The sequence below is a fragment of the Peromyscus leucopus genome, chromosome 15 (genome assembly GCF_004664715.2).
Source record: "Peromyscus leucopus breed LL Stock chromosome 15, UCI_PerLeu_2.1, whole genome shotgun sequence".
NCBI classification, from domain to species: Eukaryota; Metazoa; Chordata; class Mammalia; order Rodentia; family Cricetidae; genus Peromyscus; species Peromyscus leucopus.
Window position 1 is genome coordinate 22,176,251 of NC_051076.1, and position 24,301 is coordinate 22,200,551.

The following is a 24,301-nucleotide window of genomic DNA, read 5'->3' on the forward strand; positions in this document are numbered from 1 at the left end:
ACCCGCCATACTGTAGCTCACGGTTTGCCTGAGAGACACAAGTAGGAAGCTGTTTTTAGCTCTGTTTTATAATCTTTTTTTTTTTAAAGCTTTTGCAGGTTTTAGGTGGAAACTTGCCCCACGTTTTGGTGCCATTTGTAACTGAAAGTTTTCCTGTGTCATGCTGGGTGGGTCCTGTGGCCCCACAGCTGCTCAGACCCAAATAAACACACTCAGACTTACATTATTTTTAAACTATGGCCATGGCAGGCTTCTTGCTAGCTAATTCTTATATCTTAAATTAACCCATTTCTATAAATCTATATTTTGCCATGTGGCTTGTGTCTTACCAGTATCTTTACATCTTGTTTCTCCTGGTGGTGGCTAGCAGTATCTCCCTGCTCTGTCTTTTTGCTTCCTTTCTCTCTCCAGTTAGAATGTCCTGCCTAACCTTATTCTACCTCACCATTGGCCAGACAGCTTTATTTATCAACCAATCAGAACAACACATATTTACAGCATACAGAACGTCATCCCCATCACTTCACTGATTTAAAATGCATTTAACTGAGCAAGCATGAGGAATGGAGTTCAGAGTCCTAAAACCCTGCAAGTCTGCTTGTAATTCAAGCTCTGGAAGCGGGATTACAAAAGTAGCCATATTGGTGAACTCTTGGTTTAAATTTCAGACCCCACTTCAATAAATAAGGTAGAAGAGCAATTGAAGATGATTCCCAGTACTAACATCAGGCCACTACATGTATGTGCACCCATGTGCACTCACATCGACACCACACACACGAGAAATGGGGGAAAGTAACATTTCCCCAATTAAAAATTATAAGAGACGTATTTCATACCATTTGCCATCTTAAGCATTTAAGTCTAATAATACACTATACTAACCAACCATCACCACCCTTCATCCATAAAACTGAAATATAGAACTATTAACCAGTAACTCCTTCAGTGATTCCCATCCCCAGGCCCTGACAACTACTACTCTCTCTTTAAAATTTCTGCTACTGAAAGTACCCCTTATAGTTGAAATCACATAGTGCTTACCTTTTTGTGAATGGCTTATTTTACTTAGCATATTGCCCTTGAAGTTGATCTGTACCATAGCAGGCATCAGAATTCTCTTCCTTTTAAAATTTGTGTGTACCATCTTTTGTTTGTTTATTGGCCCATGAACACTTACATTATTTGCTATGTATTGACTATTGATACCAGTAATCATTGATCTACTTAAGCTGTTTTCTGCCTCAAAATTATGGAAGTTGATGTCCAAGTGAAATAATACAGCCATGTATTTTGTGCTGACTGTGTTTGGGGATTATCCCTTTTAACAAAATCTCTATTGTACCTTCTCAGAAATGATCACATTGTACTGTTTTCAGTGAATTCTTAAATAGGTACCTCATGGACTTGGATAATGATGAGCCTAATCACCTTAAGGTGGAGAGCCAAAAGAATACAGTCTAGTCTATGAAAGAACAGACTAATAGATGATTCAGAATTTAGCTGAAATAGATAAGAGTTCATTTGTTTTCTAATTTACTAATTTATTTGTAAATTCTTTGCTGCTACCTTTGGAAATGAAAGCACAAAGCTCTTTCTGCTCCTTTGGTTAGGACTAAATTTCCTTTTCTACATAAATTATCAACTTATCCATATTGCTATTATAGATAAAAAAAAATACATAACTGAAGCCCTCCTTCATATAAATAAGCATGTGATTTCTGTTTGTGGAGCTGAGTAACTATAGTAGCCACTAACCACCTGTTTAACAAATGTTAGATGGTTCTAAAAAAAAAAAAAACTTTACGTTTTTCGTAAGCTAGCACAGAGTTCTTGGAAAGAACTTTTAATACCTCGGTCATGCAAAGGTGTAGCATTTTTCTAGCAGGACATTGAGGATTTAATAAAAGTGATTTTAGGAAGGAAGTTTATTAAGTTGCTAGCTTTTATTATCAAATTGACGTTTTCTTTTGAAAATATATACTGAAGTTAGATACATCATAAGGCTCAATACTTAGAATGCCATCATAATTTTTATTGGAAAGTAGGACCTTTTAATATTAATGCTATTTCAAATATAAGTTATAGATTACGTTTGTTCTTGGTCTATAGTTATTTTAATTGCTTTTAAAGAAGAATCCTTGATTTACTTGGCAGATAATAAAGGTAAAATTTGGAGCATTTATTCCAAAATCATCATGAATATGAGAGCAATTTTTTGCAAAAACTATTCTTACTGCTGAGTTTTTCACATGAGTGTGGAGTCAGTATCTTGGTAGGAATCCAAAAACAGCACAGCTGCAGATTTATTTTTTTGTGAGGGACTGTACAAATGAGGGTGGAGTTTAAAGTAAATGAAGTTTTCCCAAGAGTATTTTTCATTATCTGTCCCAGCTTAAGTTAATTATACAGCAGAGTTGAAATTTTCAATATTGTATGTCTATGTTACTTCCCAGAACTACGTCATCCTCTGAGCGTCCAGCCAAAAGAGTACCACCCTAAACTGCTACATCATCCTTTTCTGTTTGGGTTGTTTTCTTTGTTTCCTTGTCTACTGTCAGAGAGACTGCTTTAGTTTAGTTAGCTATTTGTTTATCTTTGCTTCTATAAGATTAGGTATTTTTTCTGTCTTGATTCTCCACTTTCCCCCTTATAGCTGTAATATTTAGAACTTGGAAATGAAGAAAATGTATTAATTTTTTCAAATATCTGTAATGCTGAAGTATTCTTGGGAATTGATGTATAATATTTGCGTTCATTTTCAAGAAAACCAGGATTTTGTTAAGACAATATATTTATACTAATATGTGTTCATTTCTTACATATAAAATTCCTAGAAAAATGTCCAGTACATGGTAAATGGTTAAACAGTGCTATTCTCTTATATTACAGGATCACAGAAAATTGTGTCTATTTGCTTTTGAAACCTGAGTGGCATTTTGTTTGATCCTTTGTCCATATGTGAAATCTAGCTATAGCCATTTCTTCCATTTTCAAATACATGACATCAGAATCAAAGAGTTTCAAATATATTTTCTGTTAGACCCTGAGCTCAGGGCCAGAAGTGTGTGCCTTTAGTTAAAGTTTTTCATGTTTCTTTGAAGTGTTTGACATGATGGGGGAGAGTGACGTAGTACGAGTTATAAAGTCTTATGAGCTAGTTCATGCCGTGGCTTACTACATTTATTTAATTATGAGTTTTACTGGTGGTCAAAAGACAAGTTTGGAAGGTAAAATTTATCACTTTTTCCTCTTTAAATTTTCATTTGTTTTATTAGGGAAAAAAACATATATGCTCTGCAAACAGGGAGTCAGTGGTCCTTAGAGGTCATTGTCTCTCCTACCTCCTAATAACTGAAAAAAAGTTGTCACATGATAAATGATAATACTTTATTAAAATAAAAAGGTTAGAGAAAAGCCCTTTCTGCTCTGAAGACTGATAACCTGCTATTTATTTCTCTGCAAGAGCAGAAATTGTAGGGTAAGATGAACATTATTCCATGTAAAGCCATCTGGTGATGAATCAGCAGCTGATTTCCAGAGCATAAGGATGGACTATCCTTAACATGTGACTTAGCTCAAGTAATTGCATGCATCAATTATACACTAGGTATGTATTGTAAAGACGTCAGTTTTTTGGCATGGATTGCACAATACACTATTTCCTAGTTCATCTACACAGAGAAACCCTGTCTTGAAAAACCCCCCAAAAATATAATAAAATAAAATAAAAATTTTAAAAAAGAGAGAAAGTAAACCCATTGTTTACTCATCCTAGTGGCAATGCTATTGTCCATCTCAAAACTCCATTATAATAATTTACTTCACTCAGACCCCTCTTGACATCAGTTCTCAATTTGAATTACATGTAACTATAAGCAGCATTTAAAATTTTTTTAATAACAATATGGTAATGGGTTTCCCTCTGGCATTTTCATATATACTTTTTTTCATTGATCTTCCTTTATTCCCCTCACCTAACCCCCGCACTTTCTCTTTCTCTACCTCCTAGATCCCATTCCACATTTTTAACATATACTTTAGTAACCTGTTTTTCCTCCTACCCCAAACTCCTCTCCCCTTCATAGTCCTTCTCCCAGTCTCATGTGCCACATGGACACTAACAAAATTAAAATCTAGAATCCACATATGACAGCAAATATGGTGTTTTTCTTTCTGAGTCTGGGTTACTTTCTCTCTTTTTAAAATTTTTATTTTATTTTATTTTATTTTATTTTATTTTATTTTATTTTAGGGGGGGAGTTTCAAGACAGGGTTTCTCTGTGTAGTTTTGGTGCCTGTCCTAGATCTCACTCTGTAGACCAGACTGGCCTTGAACTCACAGATGCCTGCCTGGCTCTGCTCCCAAGTGCTGGGATTAAAGGTGTGTGCCACTACCGCCTGGCTTACTTTCTCTTTAATATAGTAATTTCCAGCTATATTCATTTTCTTGTGAATGACATGGCTTTATTTTTTTTATGGTGAATAAGATTACATTGTAGACATGTACCACATCTGTTAGTGGACACCTAGGCTGGCTTCACATCCTAGTTGATTGTTAATATAATAGTGCAGCAGTAAAAATGAATACACAAGTATCTCTGGGGCTAAACTTGAAAGTCCTTTGAGTATGTACCTAGGAGTGATGTAGCTGAGCCATATGGTATTTTTATTTTTATTTTTCTAGAAAACCATACTGATTTTAGTGGCTATATTAGTTTATACTGTCATCATCACTAAGTAAGGTTTTGGCTTTCCTCATATTCTTGCCAGCATTTATTTGTGTTCTTAATCAGTCTTTCTGACTAGAGTGAGATAGAATCTGAAAAGTCATTTTAATTTGCTTTTCTCTGATGACCAAACTGACAGCTGAACATTTAAAAAATGTTTATTGGCCATTTTTCTTTCTACAACTTTCTGTTCAGTTCATTATTCATTTCCTGATTGGAAGATTTGTTCTTTTGGTGTTTAATTTTTTGCAGTTCTTTGTATTTTCTAGATATTACTCTTCTGCTCTGAGTATAACTGGCAAAGGTTTTCTTTTGTTCCTGGACTTATGTCTTCACTCTGCTAGTAGTTTCCTGTGTTGATCCATTTGTCAGTTCTTAGTATTGCAGCCTGTGCTATAGTCTTTTTGGAAAAGTTCAGCATAGGAAGGGGATGTAGCTCTTTGAGTTGAGTGCTTTCCTAGCATGTAGAAGGTCCTGGGCTTAGTCCCAGTGTGGTAGTACATGCCTGTCATCTTAGCACTTGAGAGGGCAAGGTGGAAGTTTCAGAACTCTGTTCAAAATCACTCTCAATGTGTGATGATTTAACTTGGCCAACTCATGTGTGTTTAGGATTTTATCTAATTCTTCTGGTTTTCCTGAGTATTTCAGATGTACATTTTATAAATACCTAATGATTCTCTTAAATAAAATTGGAGCCTCTTGTAACAACAGCTTTTTCATTTGAAATTTTATTGACTTTGATCTCTCTTTTTTTGTTAGTTTGACTAGAATCTAGTTTGTCATGCTTGTTGAGTTTTTCAATGAACTTACTCTACTTGATTTACTGATGTATCCTTTCAGTCTGTATATGTTTTCTGCCCCAATCTTGAGAGAGAGTGTGTTCTACTGAAATTGAGTTTAGAGTATTTTATTTTTAAAGTATGGATTCTTTTTATCATTTATTTTACTTTTATTAATTTTTGAGATTAGAATGATTACATTTCTCCCTTTCCTTCCTCCTTCCAAACCCTCCCATATACCTCTCCCTGCTGTCTTTCAAATTCTTGGTCTCTTCTTTCATTAATTGTATAGGCATTTATATTCCTACATATAACCTCCTTAGTTCCTGTAGTGTTGCTTGTATGTTTTCAGGGCTATTTGACACTGCACACCTAATCAGTGTGCTCCTCTCCCACTTCCAGCTTTCCTCAGTTGCCCAGAGTTCTTTGTGTAGAGTTGAGGCCTCAAAGGCTTTTCCTCCATCCACTTGGTCATTTTCTAAAGCCTTGCTTGTGTGTTATTTTGGTCGGTTGTTCTTGAGGGAGAGTATAACTGCATAGAGCAGGCTGGCCTAAACTCGGAGATCTGCCTGCCTCTACCTCTGCCTCTGCCTCTGCCTCTGCTTCTGGAGTTTTGGTATTAAAGGCATGTCACCACTCCTGGCTCATCTAACACACACAAAATAATAATGATAAAAATAATAAACTTTGTTCTTAGAACTGCTTTAGCTGCCTGCTAGATTGCCAGATGTTATGATAGGTTACACTATCATTTCATTTGATTCTAAGAACAACCAACATTTTTAACATAAACAGAATTAAAATATAAATTATTGGAATGTACAGTGCAGTGAAGCTGTGTGTTCTGCTTGACAATTGCAGAGAGATTTTGATTGGTCTCTTTAGGCTTCAGAGTTTAAGTTTTAAAATCCTAGTCCATTGGATCCTAAGATGAACTGATCCCACAGGAAAATCCAATTTTAAAACTTACTATAGTTCTAGGAAGGTGAAAGTGTAACTGTGATGCTAGGTAGTATTTACATCTACTTGAATGTTAAACCTTTGCCATCTAGTTGCTGAAAAGCCAAGTCCTATATGGCAAGATAAACTTGAAAGATTGCTTGCTAAAGAGGAACATAACTAGAAAGTAAGGATGAGATTTACTCAGTAACAGAAGTTAGGTGACCCTAAAGAGTTCCAGGTTTCCTGCTCATTAAGACTTCTGGTAGAATCATCACTGCTCCTTCATTCATGAAAAGTAGAACCTGCTGTAGATTAGATTTGATCTCTTACAGAGAGAAGGGGGGGGGGAGATGCAGGTGGGAAATGGTGAAGAGAAGGGAAGAAGGTTGTCACACAGTTATGGTGGGTGAAAGGTTGTTCTCACGGCTAGAGATGAAGAAACTCGTTTTGGCCTTCTGCTGACACAGGTGGGATCATCACATGTCCTCATCCAGTTTAGAATAAGGACAGCTTCCTGTTTCCATCTAACTGCACAGCATTCTCTCCGGGACTTAGTTCCCTAAAGCAAGATTCTTTTGTTTGTTTGCCCTAGCAACCCTGGATTTGGTAGTCTTCTCAATAGGTGTGTTGTATATATTTAAGTATATCTTATGTTTTAATACATAGATACTTGGTATATAGCATTTAAATGAGTTGAACTTGTCTCAACATTGATTTTTTTTTCTTCTAGTGTTTTGGAATTTATAATATCTATAGTCACTTTATGCAATGGCATATCAGAGTTTCTTGCTTCCATTGAACTATAAATTAGATGGTCATTGATCAACTACCTTCTCCTCATCTCCCCTCTCCTGGCCATTCTTAGATTCTGGTATCCATCATTATATCTTCTACTTCTGTGAGAGCGATGTTTTCGGATTGTACATACCAGTGAGATTTTATAATACTTGCTTTTGTGTGCCTACCTTATTTCACTTAACTCAAGAGCCTCTATTTCCACCAATGCTCTATCGAATGCCAGGATTTTGTGCTTTATTATAGTTGAACTATATTGCCTTCATGAGTGTGTGGACATTTGGGTTGTATTGTTTCTTGGCTGTTGGGGTTAGTGCTGCAGTACACTTGGGAATGCAAACGCTCCTCCCATCTATCTCACTTCCTTTGTGTATAAATATACCTGTAAATGGGGCTGCAGCACCAGGCAGTAGCTCTATTTGAAAAAATTTAAGAACTGCATAATGCTTTTCATAATAGCTGTGCTAATTTACATTCCCATCTACAGTTCCTACCAGCACTTGTTATCTTTTGGGGGTTTTGACAGTACCTATTTAATGGATTCAGGTGGTATAGTTCATTCTGGTTTTGACTTCCATTTCCCTGGCATTTACTGTTGGCCACTTACGTGTCTTCTTTTGAGAAATGTCTGTTTGTGTCTCTTGCCCTTTTTGAAATTGCTTGAGAACCCACATGGATGACATACCTATAATCCCAGCATTTAGGAGGTACATGCCTGGGATCCCTGGTGCAAGTCTGGCTAGCTCAACTAGCTGGAAAGTTCCAGGTTCAGTGAGAGAACCTGCCTCACTAAATACTGATCAAAAAAGATAACCAGCATCAACCTCTGATTTCTACATTTTGTCTTGCCATATAACATGTCAACACAAATGTACCACATATACATATACACATGGAAAAAAAAGATATAAGTACCTGGGGGAATGATAGTAAATCTATCTTAGAGATACTTAGAGAAAAACAGAGAATGTAGCCTTATGTTATATTATATTCCTCAGAAGAAGCAATATTTAGCGAATAAAGGTCATTGCCTTAGCCCACAAAAGAATATAATATCCTGTGTATTGAATATTATATTTTGTTTCATTTTAGAACATGTCTGTTCTCTAACTTTAAGCTTCATAGAAAGACAAATAAGATTTATAAAAAGCCATTTAAACTAAATTATTTTATGTAATTGTAATAATTACATAAATACAACTGTCATATATTACATAATTATATTAGGTGTCATGCTGTAGAAATGTTTAAAGACTGTCTTATAGGAGATGAGAGTTAAAAGCTGTTTTATAACATAAGAATGGTGCTTGTTTAAACTGATTTTTCTACATTAAGAAGTTGTTCTTTTTGTCCATGTTTGGTCCTTGTGGTTTAGATTGCTGTTTAAGCTGAGTTGATTTCTTTTGAATATGTTGTACTGTAGTTTTCATTTTTGTTCCCTTTAAAAAAGTATGTAACTATTGACCTACTTACTATTCAGTGTTTTAAAATTGTTCTTTGTTGTAAATGGAGTATATAAATTATGTAATGTATTTCCAGAAAAGATTTTCCTTTAGTTAAGTTTTGGTTCTCTGTTGACATGGCCATGGAGACTGTATTCTGAAGTAGTGAAAGAAATGCTAAACACCAATTTGACAGAAAGAATGTGTAAGACTAAGATCATCTATCTGCATTGAATAGTTGGGGACTGGGAGACTTAAACCACTTAAGTCAACCAAACTGATTAAATAAGCTGAGAAAGTATTAAGATTTGATTGTTTTAACTTATACAAAGTTACTTGCTAATTTTGGTAAGCGTTGTGTGCATTATATATGTGTACATGACTGTGGTGGTTAGTTTGTCTGTCAACTTTACACAAACTAAGGTCACCTAAGAAGAGGCACCTCAATTGAGAACTTGTAGGCAAGCCTGTGCAGCATTTTCATGATTGGTAACGGATGTCGGAGGGCCTATCTTACTATGGACCACCCCTGGGAAAGTGGTCCTGGATTGTGTAAGAAAGCAGGCTGACGAAGCCTGTAAGGCATATGGCCTCTGTTTCAGTTCCTGACTCCAATTCTTTCTTTGAGTTCCTGTCTTGGCTTCCTCCATGATGCACTGCAGTCTATGAGCCAAATAAACATTTTCCTGCCCAGGTTGCTTGTCTTCTATTTTATCACAGTAACAAAAAACAAACTAAGACAGTGACTTTTAACATATAATAAACAAGATTTCCCCCAGAACATTGTACAGTGTTTGCTTTAATGTATGCCTGTATTTTATTGTAGAATGCTTCCTTCCATTACAGTTTATTTCCTATTCAAATGTAGCATAGTATACATCTTAGGAAAAAAAAATGAAAATATTCTTTGGATTCCCAAGACAAAACTTGAGTAGGTGATATCATGACTGTTAAGTGTAGAAGAGGAAACGAAGGAGCATGACACCTACCTTGCCTAGGGCTATGCAGAGTAAAAGTAGTAGAACAGGATTCAGACTTATCCACTGATCTGCTTGACTCCAGAGCTTGAGTTTGTTCCTGACACTGCTACATTCCATAGGACAGTAATTGTTAAAATCTCAGTCTACAAGTCCTTGGGGGATTCCTGAAAGAAATCCCTTCAGTGGTCCGTGGGACCAGATGTTTAGTGATATCAAAGGACTTTCTGCCTTTCTTGTTGCATTTCAATTAGCACACATGACACAGAGACAACTGTGGTACACTTAAGCTCAGTAGCACAGATTAAGGCACTGGACCAGACTGTACCAGAGGTAGCTGAAGTCATCCTGTTGTACAGCTGCAACTAAAAAGTTTTTAAAATCCACCAGCTTTACCCAAAATTACCTCATAAAATAGTAACAGTGAGTGACTATTTTAAATCTTGACCTTGAATTTATACCTTTGGAGTATTCTCAGAACCAGAGGAAAGTACCTAGAGAGAGCAGTTACACTCTGTGCCAGACTATTGTGGTTGTCTCCAAGAAATAATTTGTGTTGCTGTGTAAGTTGTAAACTGAACTAGGGCCATGCTTTCATAAAACATCACTTTTATGTCAATGATTGGCAGATTGCTAAAGTAGAGCTAAGTATTTGTCAAAATGAACCCAAGAAAAAGTGACAGGATTTTCTTTTCAGTGATAAAATTTTAGGTGTCAAGGACATAATTTGAGATAATGAATTCTTCCTGTGAGCTTAGTAGCAACCTACTATTAAAGATTTTTCTCTTGAGATGGGTGGTAATATTTAATGAGTTTTAAAGTAGTGTAAATGAAAGAGTCAAGCATTTTGAAGATCTACATAATTCTGAAAACCAATTTTTTTAAAAGACCAATGTATGATGTATGAGTGGAAGATGAATTTGTGTATAATTCATGCGGAGTTCCCATATTACATATAATCAAGAAACTTTGGCTTTGTATAGTTATTAGTATCTTTAAAAACTCCCTACAAATTTTTTAAGACAAAACCCTTTTTTACCACTCTAAAAACAGCTTTCCTTCACATATTTTTAGTTCAAAATTATGGTGGTAGAATAAATTCAAGAAGATAGGAAAATTTCTCTATTAATCCAAATGTTTAAAAGATAACCCATATTTTAAGTAGTGCCATTTTTCTCATTGGAGAGGGGGTTAGGAAATGAAGTTTTCTACAAATATTAGTAATTTTAAGTGAGATTTCCTTGTTATTTTTTAAGTGAAACAAATACCAACTTTTCAGGTATACCATAACCCATGTAAACAAGTACTCCTGGGGGCCTTTTTTTGTACTAGAGTCCTAAGAACCAAAAGTTTTAAGAATTGCTACTCTAGGAAAAATGTATTGAGACAAATAAAGTAGTGGCTCACCCCTGTAATCCCAGCACTAAGGAGGCAGCAGCAAGAGGAAAGGCCTGATCTCAAGGCTACCCTGATCTGTTTAGCAAGGTCCAGGGAGAAGGGAGTGGAGGGGAGGGAGGACGAAAGGAATTGGAGTTTTATATTGTAGAAATTGTGTTCAGTGTCTCTACACTTGGTAGATAAGCAATGTCTTTGAATTCCAGAGTTAGTCTAGTTAGATTTCAGATTTACTTTCTCAATTTCATTCTTTCTCAAACGTTTTCTGTAAGACGTATTTGTACAACACAGCTGCTTTTTATGTTATTATACTACTAGATGTATTTACTTGGAAATTACAGATTGAGTCTAGAAGCCTTTTAGAAATACAATAAAAATTTATTAATTGACCACCTACTTACTTGCTTTAATTCTCTTTTTTAACTGGACTGTTTAGTGGAGTTTCTGGATTAAAATACTGATGAGAATATGGTTTATATTGGGTGTAAATGTTGATGAAGGCAATTCTGTTTTAGGCCTACTTACAGGGATGCTGGCTAGATACTGAAGAAAGAGTTTCTAATGTGCTTTTCTTCATCTGCAGGATGATGTAGCTTTGCTAAGGATTCAGAAGCTAAGCAGAAATGAGCTTAACATCCTGGTTTTTGGTGAGCAGTGGAGGCACTCGCCACAGGCTGCCACGAGAGATGATTTTTGTTGGAAGAGATGACTGTGAGCTCATGCTGCAGGTAACGTGTCAGCCTTCTCTGTATGCAAGCTCTAAGCTTCAGCTGGGCATCAAGAGCTGCCTTCCCCTTTACAGAGTTACAGTAGTCAGTCAGATAGCAGATACACTTTGTAAAAATCAGACTTGAATTTTCTGGCTCACCTAACTCGTGTAGGTTTAATTAATTTTCACCCTCGTATTATCCGTAAATAAGTTCTATGTTTTGAGGATTATATTTTGAAAAATGAAAGGTTAAAAGAGAGAAATGTGTGCACCTGTGGGATGAACATGTATATATAGGTACACTTAGCTATATTTATAGAGAAATTCGTTTCTAAAAATTCCAGTTTTAGAATTTATATTGAAGTGGAAATAAATTTGCTCAGAGAATGCCTCATTTTATCCCTTTTTATCATCTAAGTCTTTGGGTTTCTTATGCAGTTTGTGTTATATTCAGTATTAAAGGAAGAAATCCTGCAAGATAACATTTTCTTAACAATAAGATAGGTAAAATATAAAAGAATTTATTGGATTTTTGTGTAACAATTTCACAATTTTTAAACTATGTAGTTTGATACATCCAACAAAATTAGTTAATTTAAATTCAGATTTAAAATGTGGATTTATTGGAAGGAGTATTTTAGAAATTTAGTTACTTTATGTTTTTAGGGAATGATACCAAATTTATGTTGTATTATAACACAGTTAGATTTCATTTAATCTCCTTTTTTGATCTATCCCTATATTTATTAACTGTCCTATTAATGTATATAAAGGTAAAAATCTTTTTTGTTACTTATTTTAGTATTTTTTGTAGTTATTAGCTTAAAGTTTTTCTTTTTAGTCCCGTAGTGTGGATAAGCAGCATGCAGTAATCAATTATGATGCATCTATGGATGAACATTTGGTGAAAGATTTAGGCAGCCTTAATGGGGTAAGTTAACTGTGTAGTTTTTACTTTGGTTGAATACTTGTTTAATGTTAATAAAGTTGTATTTCTTCTTTGTTATATTCCCCCTTTTTTGTTTGTCTTTCCCTTTTAAATTCCGTAAATGGTGCTTTGTACATTGAAGCCATATGTAGAAGAAGCTAAGGAGTAAATAGAGGAATTAAGAAAGGAATTCAACATGATGTATGATAAAGATTTCTTAAGGGAGATGAGACCAAAGTTTGAGCTCACTATGTGATTGCAGTTCATGTGTGGGGAAGCAGAAAAAGGTTCTGGTGGTAAGAATGTATAAAACACTTTTGGGTGCAAGAGATACAGTCTCACTTTTAGAAAATAAGACAGTGATGGCACATGCCTTTAATCCCAGCACTCAGGAGGCAGAGCCAGGCAGATCTTTGTGAGTTCGAGTCCAGCCTGGTCTACACAGTGAGTTCCAGAACTGTCAGGGCTACACAGAGAAACCCTGTCTCAAAAGCTGGAAAGAAAAAAAAAATAAGAATGGAAAGGTAGATTTGATGCTACATACTGTTCGACCTCTTGTAGTCTAGGGCTGGAGTCAAAACAAGGAATCTAAACATTTACTATAACACACACATACATTATCAGAATAATAGGATTTGCTTTTGCTGCTTTTTCTTTGTCTTTTTAGATATCTTTGTGTAACTGTGTTAGTTTTTTCTTATTTCCATATTATCTCTCTACATTTTGCAGAATATTTTATAGTCACAGGACATGCAAGACTATTGATGTATTGAATTATTTCAATGTCTTAATTTTCTTGTAGCTCTTCTAACAAGCAAATATTTTATCTTTGATATTATATCCTCCTGAAATTTAATGAACCGCTTGTATTTTGAGTGTTGCAAATTGCTGCCATGAAAAATGCACACTAAACATGAAAAGCATATGCATGAATAAAACTTTTTTCAGTTTTTAACTTGCCTACTACTAAAAGACTTATATATTGATTATTTGAAGTTTTTTAGTTAGCTATTCTGTTGATTCTAGTACATGTAATTAAGTTTGCATTCTTCAAATTTGTACTGAAATTCTTCCCATGTGACTTGAACCATTATATAGACTGTCACCTTTCCCCTTGGCATACCTCCAGAACTTCTTGCAGAGTCTTCCTGCTGTTCTGTTCCTCTCCAGACAGGAGTCCAAATGGGTTAGACTTTCTTTGGCCTATTTGTCTTGCCATTCTCTATTCTTTTTAAAGGTAAAACTTCTTTAAGCGATCAAAGAGAAGGCCCTTGCATTTAGGAACATAAACTGGTTAATGTTAACATGCTGAAAGAATTAAAACAAACAAAAACAAAGTAGGCAGCACATGCTATAGAGTAAAGGATGTATGTTAATAGTGTGGATTCACAACTCCTGTTGGCTAACTTTTTTTTTCTTTTCTTTTTGTACACTGAAAACCTGTGTTTTAATATCTATTTTGTGCTTGATTATAAATTCCTGGGTGATTTGTATGATTTTAGCTTTTATAATTATAATCACAGTACCTGGACCTTCACACAGTTCATGAATCCCGTGTGTGTGTGTGTGTGTGTGTGTGTGTGTGTGTGTGTGTGTGTGAGAATTATATTTATGGTAATTATATATAATAATTATGTATGATATATATGATTGTATATATGTAATTGAATTAACTTTCAATCCAAAGGACCTTGTAGAAGAAAATTTTAATATTTTCTGTATGTGGAATAGTTAAATAATATTATTCAAGTTCAGAAAGTTGCCTCTCAACCACAGTGCTATTCTTATATGTCTTGATAGAATTGTTTAAATAGTTAGATCAGTGTATTAATCTTTCAAAAGAATGATCAAATAGAATTATTTGTTATCTTTTAATATTGTTATTTGTTATATTTAATATTCATTTGAAATATGAACTTCTAGGCTTATCTTTTTATCAGTTGATAATATGCAATAATTTTATGAAAGATAGTAACTTATGAAGAGGAACATCCCCAGTTTGAACTTAAGATCAGCCTGTGAATGTGAATTTCATAGTTAGACTTTATTAACAGAATAACTTGTAGCAAAACATTTTATTTCATAAAAATTTAGTTTCTTCATATAGATTGGTATTATCTCCTATATTGCATAAAATGTAATGCATTTAAGTTCATTAAAATGAAGATACCATTTAAAATATATTGTCCTTCAACTATAAAATATTGGAGATAATTGCTTTTCTCTAGTATTGTTGTAAGGATCTTAAGTGTGACTGTATATGCGACTGTGTTCACTAGAGAACTCTAACATATTATAGGAGTGATGAATGTGTCACCTGACAGCCCAAACATTCCGTAAAGGACTCTATGGCAAATACTGTAAGAATTCTATGAACTGCTATCATGTATTATTCAGGAGAGTACTTGATCCACAGTCCATGTACTTTGGGGGTGGGGATTTTGCTTTTATGTGTAAGAGTGCTTGCTTGAATGTATGTCTGTGCACCATTTGCATACACAGTGCCTACAGAGTCCAGAAAAGGGCATTAGATCCCCTGGGACTCATGTTACAAATGATTGTGAGACACCACATGAGTGCTGGGAATAGAACTTGCCTCTTCTACAAGAGCATCTTGTGCTTCTAACCAGTAAACTATCTCTCTAGTCCAGTGTACTTTTAATACTATTATAATTCCAGAATTTTCAACATCAAAGTAAAGGTAATGCCAGAAGTAGGCTGGAAACAATGAAGTGCTTTTTGCGAGCCTAGTTTTAATTTTAACTAGTGGTGTAACTTAGGAAAAATTACGTAGTATCTCTGTTCCTTGGTTTTAAAAATAGAAATAAAATGATACCTCATAGTTTGCTGTAAAGATGAAATAAATAATTTTAAACATCTAAACTAATATACAGTAAGCATTCAAAAAGTGTTAATTTATTGCTATTATTATTTAGTTGTTTTAGCTAAGACAATTTTAATATTCAGAAACCTATATACTTTTCAATGAATCCATTATTGTACATATATTGTTTTTTTAATGATTTTTTTTAAATTATGTACATGTGTATGTGGACATGTGACTGTGAGGATACCCATGGAGGCCAGAAAAAAGCTTTGGATCCCTTAGAGCTGAAGTTACAGGTCGTCATGAGTTGCTGGATGTATTGCTGGGATCTGAACTCTGGTCCTCTGCAAGAGCAGCAAACATTCTTACCCTCTGAACGACTTTATCTTGCCTTCATTATTTTACTTTTAAGAAAAGCATTTACCCTCTAAACTCAACTTGGAAATATCACTTCCACTCTTATTCCTTTTACCTTGTCACAAAACATATTTCCAAGGGATCTGAATATGTGTTTTTACCACCAGAAATGATTATTAAAATAAGGCAGCAAGAGTTGAAACTGATTTTGTTGCTGTGCTTTAGTGGCCCACATTTCTGTGAGCCTGTTGAAGTGTCTCTGTGAGAGCCTTGTTTATCTTCAGCCTCCTTCCACTAGGGCACCTGCCTCTGTCCCCTACCATGCGATCACTTCCTGTCTTTTGTTACTACACAGCAGCCTAGGTTCCAGCCTAGGCCTGTTTCCCTTTCTTCATCCATGAGGACTTGAGTTCAGTCCCCAGCACACACATAAAAGGGCAAGAGACACAAACAGACATTTCTCAAAAGAAGACACGTAAGTGGCCAACAGTAAATGCCGGGGAAATGGAAGTCAAAACCAGAATGAACTATACCCACCTGAATCCATTAAATAGGTACTGTCAAAACCCCCAAAAGATAACAAGTGCTGGTAGGAACTGTAGATGGGAATGTAAATTAGCACAGCTGTTATGAAAAGCATTATGCAGATTCTTAAATTTTTTTGTAATCCTAGCACTGGAGAGCAGAGACAGGTGATTCCCAGCACTTGCTGGCTAGCACAACCAGCTTAATCGGCAAGTCCTGGTTCCCAGTGAGACACTTTGCCTCAAAAACAAGGTAGATGGATTGTGAAGAGCAATGTCTGCAGTTGACCTCTGTCCTCTGCAAACAGGAGCACTGATGAGCACATACGCATGCACACACAGAGAGAGAGAGAGGTGGGGGGTAAATAAAACATTAAAATGTAAAACTATAAATTATTCAGGTTCTTGTTGGGAAATACTGCATGGTCCTTATTAAATGACTAACAGGATGAAATTGTCTTGTTTTCTTTTTGTTCTTATAAGTACTCTTTTCTCTTGTTGATTCTGGATGAAAGAAAAGTGAGCTAGAATTATCTTCATTTCCTGAAGATACACAGTGTGATAATTTTGTCTGTGCTGTGATCATATCATCATTGTCATCATCTGCAGTGCTCTTGTCTATTCATTGTGTAATTGAGTTGTATTTTTTTTTTTTCTATTTACCTCCCTTTGCTTCAGTGGACATTTAAACTGGGTGTTTCAGCTGTCCTCTTTAATAGCATTTTTAAAAAAAATAGGAAAGAAAAAAAAAACCTATAAAGTAGCATCTCCAGATGTCTTCTTGGAAAGCTAATGCATGTCAGGCATTGCAGTAAGAAACTGAAGGATGACAGAATGATGATTTATGTCTCCGTTGCCTTATTCTTCTGTCTGGGCTTTTCACTATCCTTAGCCATTAGCGACCATTGAATACTTGAGATATGACTGACTAGTCTAAATTCCAACGACTTACACATATCTGTAAAATACCTTACTAATTTTACTTCTTGAGCTAGTATGTTTTAAATACACTATATTACATTTACAATGCATTATCAAAACTAATTTTAATTCTTGTTACAAGCCTACAAGAAAATACAAATAGTGTATGCTGTTTGATTGGGAAATTGTGACATATTGGATAGTGCCTTTCTAGGTAATTCTGCTATTTATCTTGCTATTTTGTTAATTTTCAGCATTGTTAGAAATAATTGAGTAAAAATAAAATACCGTGGTGAAGATAAAGCAGAATTTCAACACAAAGAAAAAATCCATTTACTAAGATGCCATAATGTATCTTAGATTCATAGAAAGATCCAAAGGACCCACATGGCAGTTGTAAAGCAACCACAAGATGCCTCAGCAGTTAAAGATGCTTGTGGCTAAGGCCAATGAAGTGAGTTTAATTCCCAAAACCCACATGGTGGAAAAGAGAACTAATTCCAGCAAGATGTCCTGACTTCCACATGCATAGAATTGTACATGTGTACACGTACACCACACAATAAATAAACAAATGTAATAAAATGTTTTAAGTGAAATGTTTCTGAGAATGATGTGATAAAATGTTAATCCTTGCAAATAAAATTTCTAAAAATCCCAAAGCTGTTTAGAGTTTTGTATTTTATTCTGTACAAGTTTCCAGCTTCAGATTAAGAGCTTTCCTGACTTCATTTTTAGAAAAATTCCAAGTGTCAAAATTCCTCCTGGTCTCACTCTGCTTTTTGTTACCAGTAATATTAACAAAGGGTTTAGTATAAAATAATTATGCTGTAGGCTGCTTGGTACATGTTAGGATGCACTTCACAATAAGTACTTTTGAGTAATAGGTTGATAAATTTGAGAATTAATACTTCATATGTAATATAACCTTTTTTTCTTTGACATGTTAGATCACTTACTTTTTGAGTAATAGGTTGATGAATTTGAGAATTAATACTTCATATGTAATAAAACCTTTTTCTTTCTTCCTTGTAGACTTTTGTGAATGATGTAAGGATACCAGAGCAGACTTATATCACTTTGAAACTTGAAGATAAGCTGAGATTTGGATATGATATCCTTTTTTAATTTTGTGTATTTATTACATGAATTAAAAATATATACTATGCTACAAGTTAATATCTTGTGATATAAGAATTCACAATACTAGAAGTTTATGCTCATTTAATGCTTTCTGCTTCTTTTTTGGTTACTGGTTCCTAGAAATGATACTGGAAAGCTTGGTGAGACTCGACTTTTTCCCATCTTTTTGTGGTACTATTATGTATATAATTGAGGTGTTAAAGAATGGAGCTGGGGGGGCGCAGTGAAAATCTTAGTATTGTCTACCTAGGGTTCTTGCCAGGTGAATTATGAGGGCCCAAGTCAGTCTCTTAGGAGGATGTAAAACATTAGCCTGCCTTCCCTCCCATGCTATACTGCTGCTTTAATACAGACTCATATATCCTATGTTTTCTGACACCAAGTTTACTTGACATGCACGTTGTCATTTAGTGTGTATTTGAAGTTTTGTTTAAAAATCAGAGTCTAATAATTGGACAGTTATATGATTTTACTGTAGTGTAAAGAATAGTATAAAGGAACCTAGTAAAATGAAGAAATAGACTAAGCAATACTAAAAACATTTCTGGGGGGTGTGCGACGCTTTAATCAGCACTGGAGGCAGAGAGGTGGATTCTGTGATTCACAGCCTGTCTAAAGTGAGTTAGAGAGGCGAAATAACAGAGAAAGTTCAAAAAAAAAAAAAAAAAAAAAAAAAAAAAAAAATTCTGTTTGTATTTAATAAAAATAAAAATATTTCTCATTATGATGAAAATTTCTTTTGAGATTAAGTTTTTAAACATTTACCAAAACTCAAATAATAATTTAAAAAGTTAAACATTAGTAATCTGGTAGACCTAGATCACTTTATCAGAGATATTGCCTTAGGTAACTCTAGTTGATACTTAATGCACTAACATAAATAACAAAAGGTAGAATTTTTAAAGTTTAAAATTTAAAGTTAGAATAGTTTTGTAGCACATAGTACATTTATATTTGAAAAACTGAAAAAAACAAATTAAATACTTATTTGTTATATATTCTAAATTTTTTTTAAAAATATGTATGTTGAGCCTTTGAGATGGCTCAGCCTGTAAAGTTACTTGCTTCCAAGATTGGCAACCTGAGATCAATCCTCAGGACCCACAAGGTAGAAGGAGAGAACAGACTCCTACAATATATTGTGTGACCACTGCATACGTATCTTGGTGTACATGTATGCACACACACACCAAATAAATACATGTAAATGTTTTTAATTACATACAGTTAAAAATTGTTTCAACCAGCTTAAGTTTTATCAGAACTTATGTGCAAGTGCCTCCTATAAATAATTTACTATTAGCCATCTTAAAACATGGGAAAATTCTAAGGAATTCAGATTTTAATAACATTTTTTTAAAAGTTACTCTTGAGTATTAATTTCAGAAGAAACTAGCAAATGCAATAGAGTATACTTCTCATCCTTGCTTCTCAAGAGGCTGGATCAGGAAGATGGCTTGAGTATAGTGTGAAAGCACTCTCAAGAAGAGTAGGAGGAAGAGTAGGGTGAATAGGGCATGAAAGAGGAGGCATAAGAAATAACTCGTGCTTTTGCAGATTGTTGTATATTAATAGCAAGCTAACCTTTTTTTTTTTTTTTCCTAACATGTAACTCACAATACATCTAAAATTGGATAGGGCTTTTAATTTTTTTGTCCCTAAGGACTTCCTCCAAATTGTACAGTCAGTATTGAGCTACCACTGTTATTCAAATGTCCAGTTAATGCTCATTTAGTTGTTTTCATTTAGTGTTTCATGCTGATTCTAATACTTTTATATAAAGCACTGGTTCTCAACCTGTGGGTTGTGACCCCTTTGAGAATCATATATCAAATATCCTGAATATCAGTTATTTACATTACAGTTCATAACAGTAGCAAAATTACAATTATGAAGTGGCAATGAAAATAAGTTTATGGTTGGGATTCACAACCTGAGGAACTGTATTAAAGGGTCACAGCATTAAGAAAGTTGAGAACTGTTGATATAATGAACAATGGGCTGTTAATTGGCAGAAATTTTATACCATGGGACAGAATTTTTAAACCATTTTATGTGATATATGTATTAGTGATAGTAAACTAGGGAAATTGTCATGATTTATTCATACATAAAATTAAGTTAATAGTCACTCTATATAGACTGCGCTCTAGAGTGGAAAGTTCTGATTAACAACATGTCACCTTAATGGAGAGACAACATTAAAATAGCTTAAGATTTGAACTAGAGAACATAATGTATATGCAATAAGTCTGTTTTCTAACTAGAGAAATTTTTTGAAAAGCATGAACTCAGTGAAATATTCCAGTTTTCAAAATGACCATAACCTCAAGACAAATGACCACAAATGTGTCAGGTAAGGAATCCTGATAAGTTCATTCATTTTATGTTTGTTAGCTGCTTCCTATTACACGGGTGTAGTTTGTTGGTCGGGGATATGCTAAATGATTTTTACACAATATGATGTTATTCTTTGAAGATGTCATGCAATGTATTTTGCACATACTCACTTTCTCTCTCCCAGCTCCTTCCATAACCACCTCCCTTCCCTTCCCTTCCCTTCCCACCCAACTTTGAGTTGTCTTTTTTTGTACCCCTGCCCCGCCACCTCCCCACCTGCGTTTGTGTGGCCTAGCTAGCCAGCCTTGGGATGGGCCTGGCCTGGGGTGTGGTTAAACTACTAGGGGCTGCATCTTTAACGAAGCTGACATAATCCTTTTGCCCCAGCTCCCTGAATGCTAAGATTATAGGCAATGCTACCATATCTGACTGTATTTTTCTTTTTTTTCTTTTTAATTGCTGTATGAAGTACTGGGTTTTAAATATAGTTTGCTTTTGTTTTTCCTCTTTATAGTTCTACATTCCCAGTGACCTCTTTTCCTGCTTTCATGTTTGTTTTTTTGTGTGTGAGGGGGTGGGGAGGGTTGGTTTTTTTGAGACAGGGTTTCTCTGTGAAATAGTTCTGGCTGTCCTTGAACTCACTCTGTAGACCAGGCTGGCATAGAGCTCATCTAAATCCACCTGCCTCTGCCTCCAGGGTGCTTAGATTAAAGGCGTGCGCCACCACTGCCTGGCCCTGCTTTCATGTCTTATATGTTCTATTACCATCCTCTTCATTACTACTTTTTCCTACTCTCTTGATCTTTCTAGTTTCATGACCTATACCCTTACCCCACACACATATATACATACATATGCACATTAAGATCCCAAGTTCACATACAAAATAGAAAATGTGGTATTTGTCTTTCTGAATTTTAAGTACCTTGCTTAATTACAGATCCATCCACATTCATGCATACTTTAGAATTTTTTTGCTTTATAGCTAAGTAAAATTCCATCATGTGTATGCACTATATCTTCATTAAACATTGACTGTTGACAGACATCTGGGCTGGCTTCATTTCCTTGCTACTGTGAATAAAGAATAGCAAATATAGATGTTCGAGTACCTCTTTGGTGGAATGTAGAGTACTTTGGGTATATGCCCAGATGTGGTGGATGGATAGGAGGATCATATAACTGTCTTTTTGTTTTTTGCGACACCTTGGTACATGTGCCTATAATTTTTCTATCAGTTTACACTCCTGTCAACGATGAATAAATGTTTCTCCTACCCCATATCTTCAACCAGCATTTATTGTACTTTATTTTGCGAATAATAGTCGTTCTGATGTGGTGAGGTAGAGCTCCAAGTACTTTTGATTTTTATTTTCCTGATGGATGTTCAATATCCTTTGTGTGTTTATATATATATATTTGTCTTCAGAACTTTTTTAATTCATTTAATGATTTGCAGTTTGTCCTTTGGTGGTCAATTTTTGAAATTCATTATATGTTCTAGATATTAACCCCATTCTAACTGTACTGAAACACGTTTTCTCCCATTCTGTGGGCTATCTGTTCACTCTGCTGATAGTTTACTTAGCTGTTAAGAAGTTTTCATAATTCCACACAATCCCACCTTTGGCTGTTTGCTGTGCTATCAAATCCTGTTCAGAAAGTTTTAGACCATGCCTTGAAACGTTTTACCCTAGCATTATCAGCAATTCAGGTTCTAAATTAAGACCTTTCACCCACTTTGAGTTGATTTTTGTGCCAGATTTGGTTCTAATTTCATTCTTCTGAAAGTGGATATCCAGTTTTGCCTGCAGCACTGATTTTTAATAGACTGTCTTTGTTGCAGCATGTGTTTGGGACAACCTTGTCATATTAGCTGTCCAAAGCTATGGTCAGTATGTCTCTCTATGCCAGAGCCATGCTGTCTCTGTCACTATTGCTCTGAGGTGTACTTTGGAGACTGTCCAGAGCTGTGTTCCATGGGTCAGTATGTCTCTCTATGCCGGAACCATGCTGTCTCTGTTGCTATTGCTCAGAGGTATACTTTGGAGATCAGGTGTGGTATATCTAGCAATGTTCTTGTTACTTAGACTCATAGCCTTTTGTGTTTTTGTGTTTATTTCTAGATTATTTTCTAGTTGTATGAAGAAAGACATTAGGATTTTGATTAAGATTGCTTTAAGTCTGTAAATTACTTTGGGTAACAGCCATTTTCAAGACACAGTTCTGCCAGTTTAGGAGCGTTTCTATGGTCAGCTATTTTTCCAGTGTCTTAAATCTTCATTGAAAAGGTCTACTTCCTTGATTAGGTGTATCCCTAGGTACTATTTTTTGACAGATGGATGAAATGTTTTTTCATAACTTTTTCTCAGCAGATTTGTTATTTGAGTATTAAAATACTACTGGCTTGTCTTGTAAAAACAGTTTTATGCCTTCCAACATTTCTGAAAGTGTTTCGATCTGATGGAGTCTGTGGAGCCTTGCAGGCATAGAATCGTCATATGTACAAATGAGGATAATTTGACTCCTTCCTTTTGTATTTATATCTTTCTCTTAATTTCTGAGGCAAAAAAGTGCTAGACCAGTAGTTTTCAACCTTCCTAATGCTGTGACCCTTGTGACCCCCAACCATAAAATTATTTTGTTGCTGCATACTGTAATATTGTTACTGTTATGAATTGCAATATAAATATATGATATTCAGGATATCCAACATGCCACCTCTGTGGGAGTTGTGACCCACAGGTTGAGAACTGCTTGCTAGGTGATTTCCACTAAATGTTTACTTACATGTATATTTTTATATGTATCAGCAAATATCTATGTAACATGAAAGGGAAAAGTTTTAATAGTGCAAAGCAGTAGGAAGCCACTTTGTCGACAAGAAAGCTCAAGACAGAATTCTATAAGTAAATTCTTTGGGGGTGGGGGGTTCTGTTCACAATTATTTACTGGAAAAGAACCAAGATTAGTCTGTCCATCCCTTCCCTCACATTTAGTATCCACTTATGAGTAAGTACATACTGTGTTTGTCCTTCTGAGTCTAGGTTACCTCACTCAAGATGATATTTTCTAGTTCCATCCATTTGCCTGCAAATTTCATAATATCATTGTTTTTTTACTGCTGAGTAGTACTCCATTGTGTATATGTGCCACATTTTCTTTATCCATTCTTCAGTTGAAGGGCATCTAGGTTGTTTCCAGGTTCTGGCTATTACAAATAATGCTGATATGAACATAGTTGAGCATGTGGCCTTGTGGTAAGATTGAGCATTCCTTGGGTATATGCCCAAGAATGGTATAACTGGGTCTTGAGAAAGACTTATTTCCAATTTTCTGAGAAATCCCCATACTGATTTCCAGAGTGGCTGTACAAGTTTATATTCCCACTAACAGTGGAGGAGTGTTCCCCTTGCTCCACAGTCTCTCCAACATAAGCTGTCTTCAGTGTTTTTTTTTATCTTAGCCATTCTGACAGATGTAAGATGGTAT

At 35.1% G+C, this 24,301-nt stretch overlaps 1 protein-coding gene across 10 annotated transcripts in view; it reads left to right on the plus strand.

Annotated features, from left to right (window-relative positions):
* Positions 1–24,301, plus strand: part of Cep170 (centrosomal protein 170) — a 102,108-nt gene that overhangs the window by 14,873 nt on the left and 62,934 nt on the right. For all 10 annotated transcript variants that reach the window (XM_028865507.2, XM_028865510.2, XM_028865511.2 and 7 more), the window contains exons 2-4: positions 11,644–11,788; positions 12,611–12,700; positions 18,362–18,440. In XM_028865507.2, coding sequence (XP_028721340.1) covers positions 11,684–11,788; positions 12,611–12,700; positions 18,362–18,440 — 274 coding nt within the window. In that variant the 5' untranslated portion in view covers positions 11,644–11,683. The remainder of the gene's footprint in view (positions 1–11,643; positions 11,789–12,610; positions 12,701–18,361; positions 18,441–24,301) is intronic.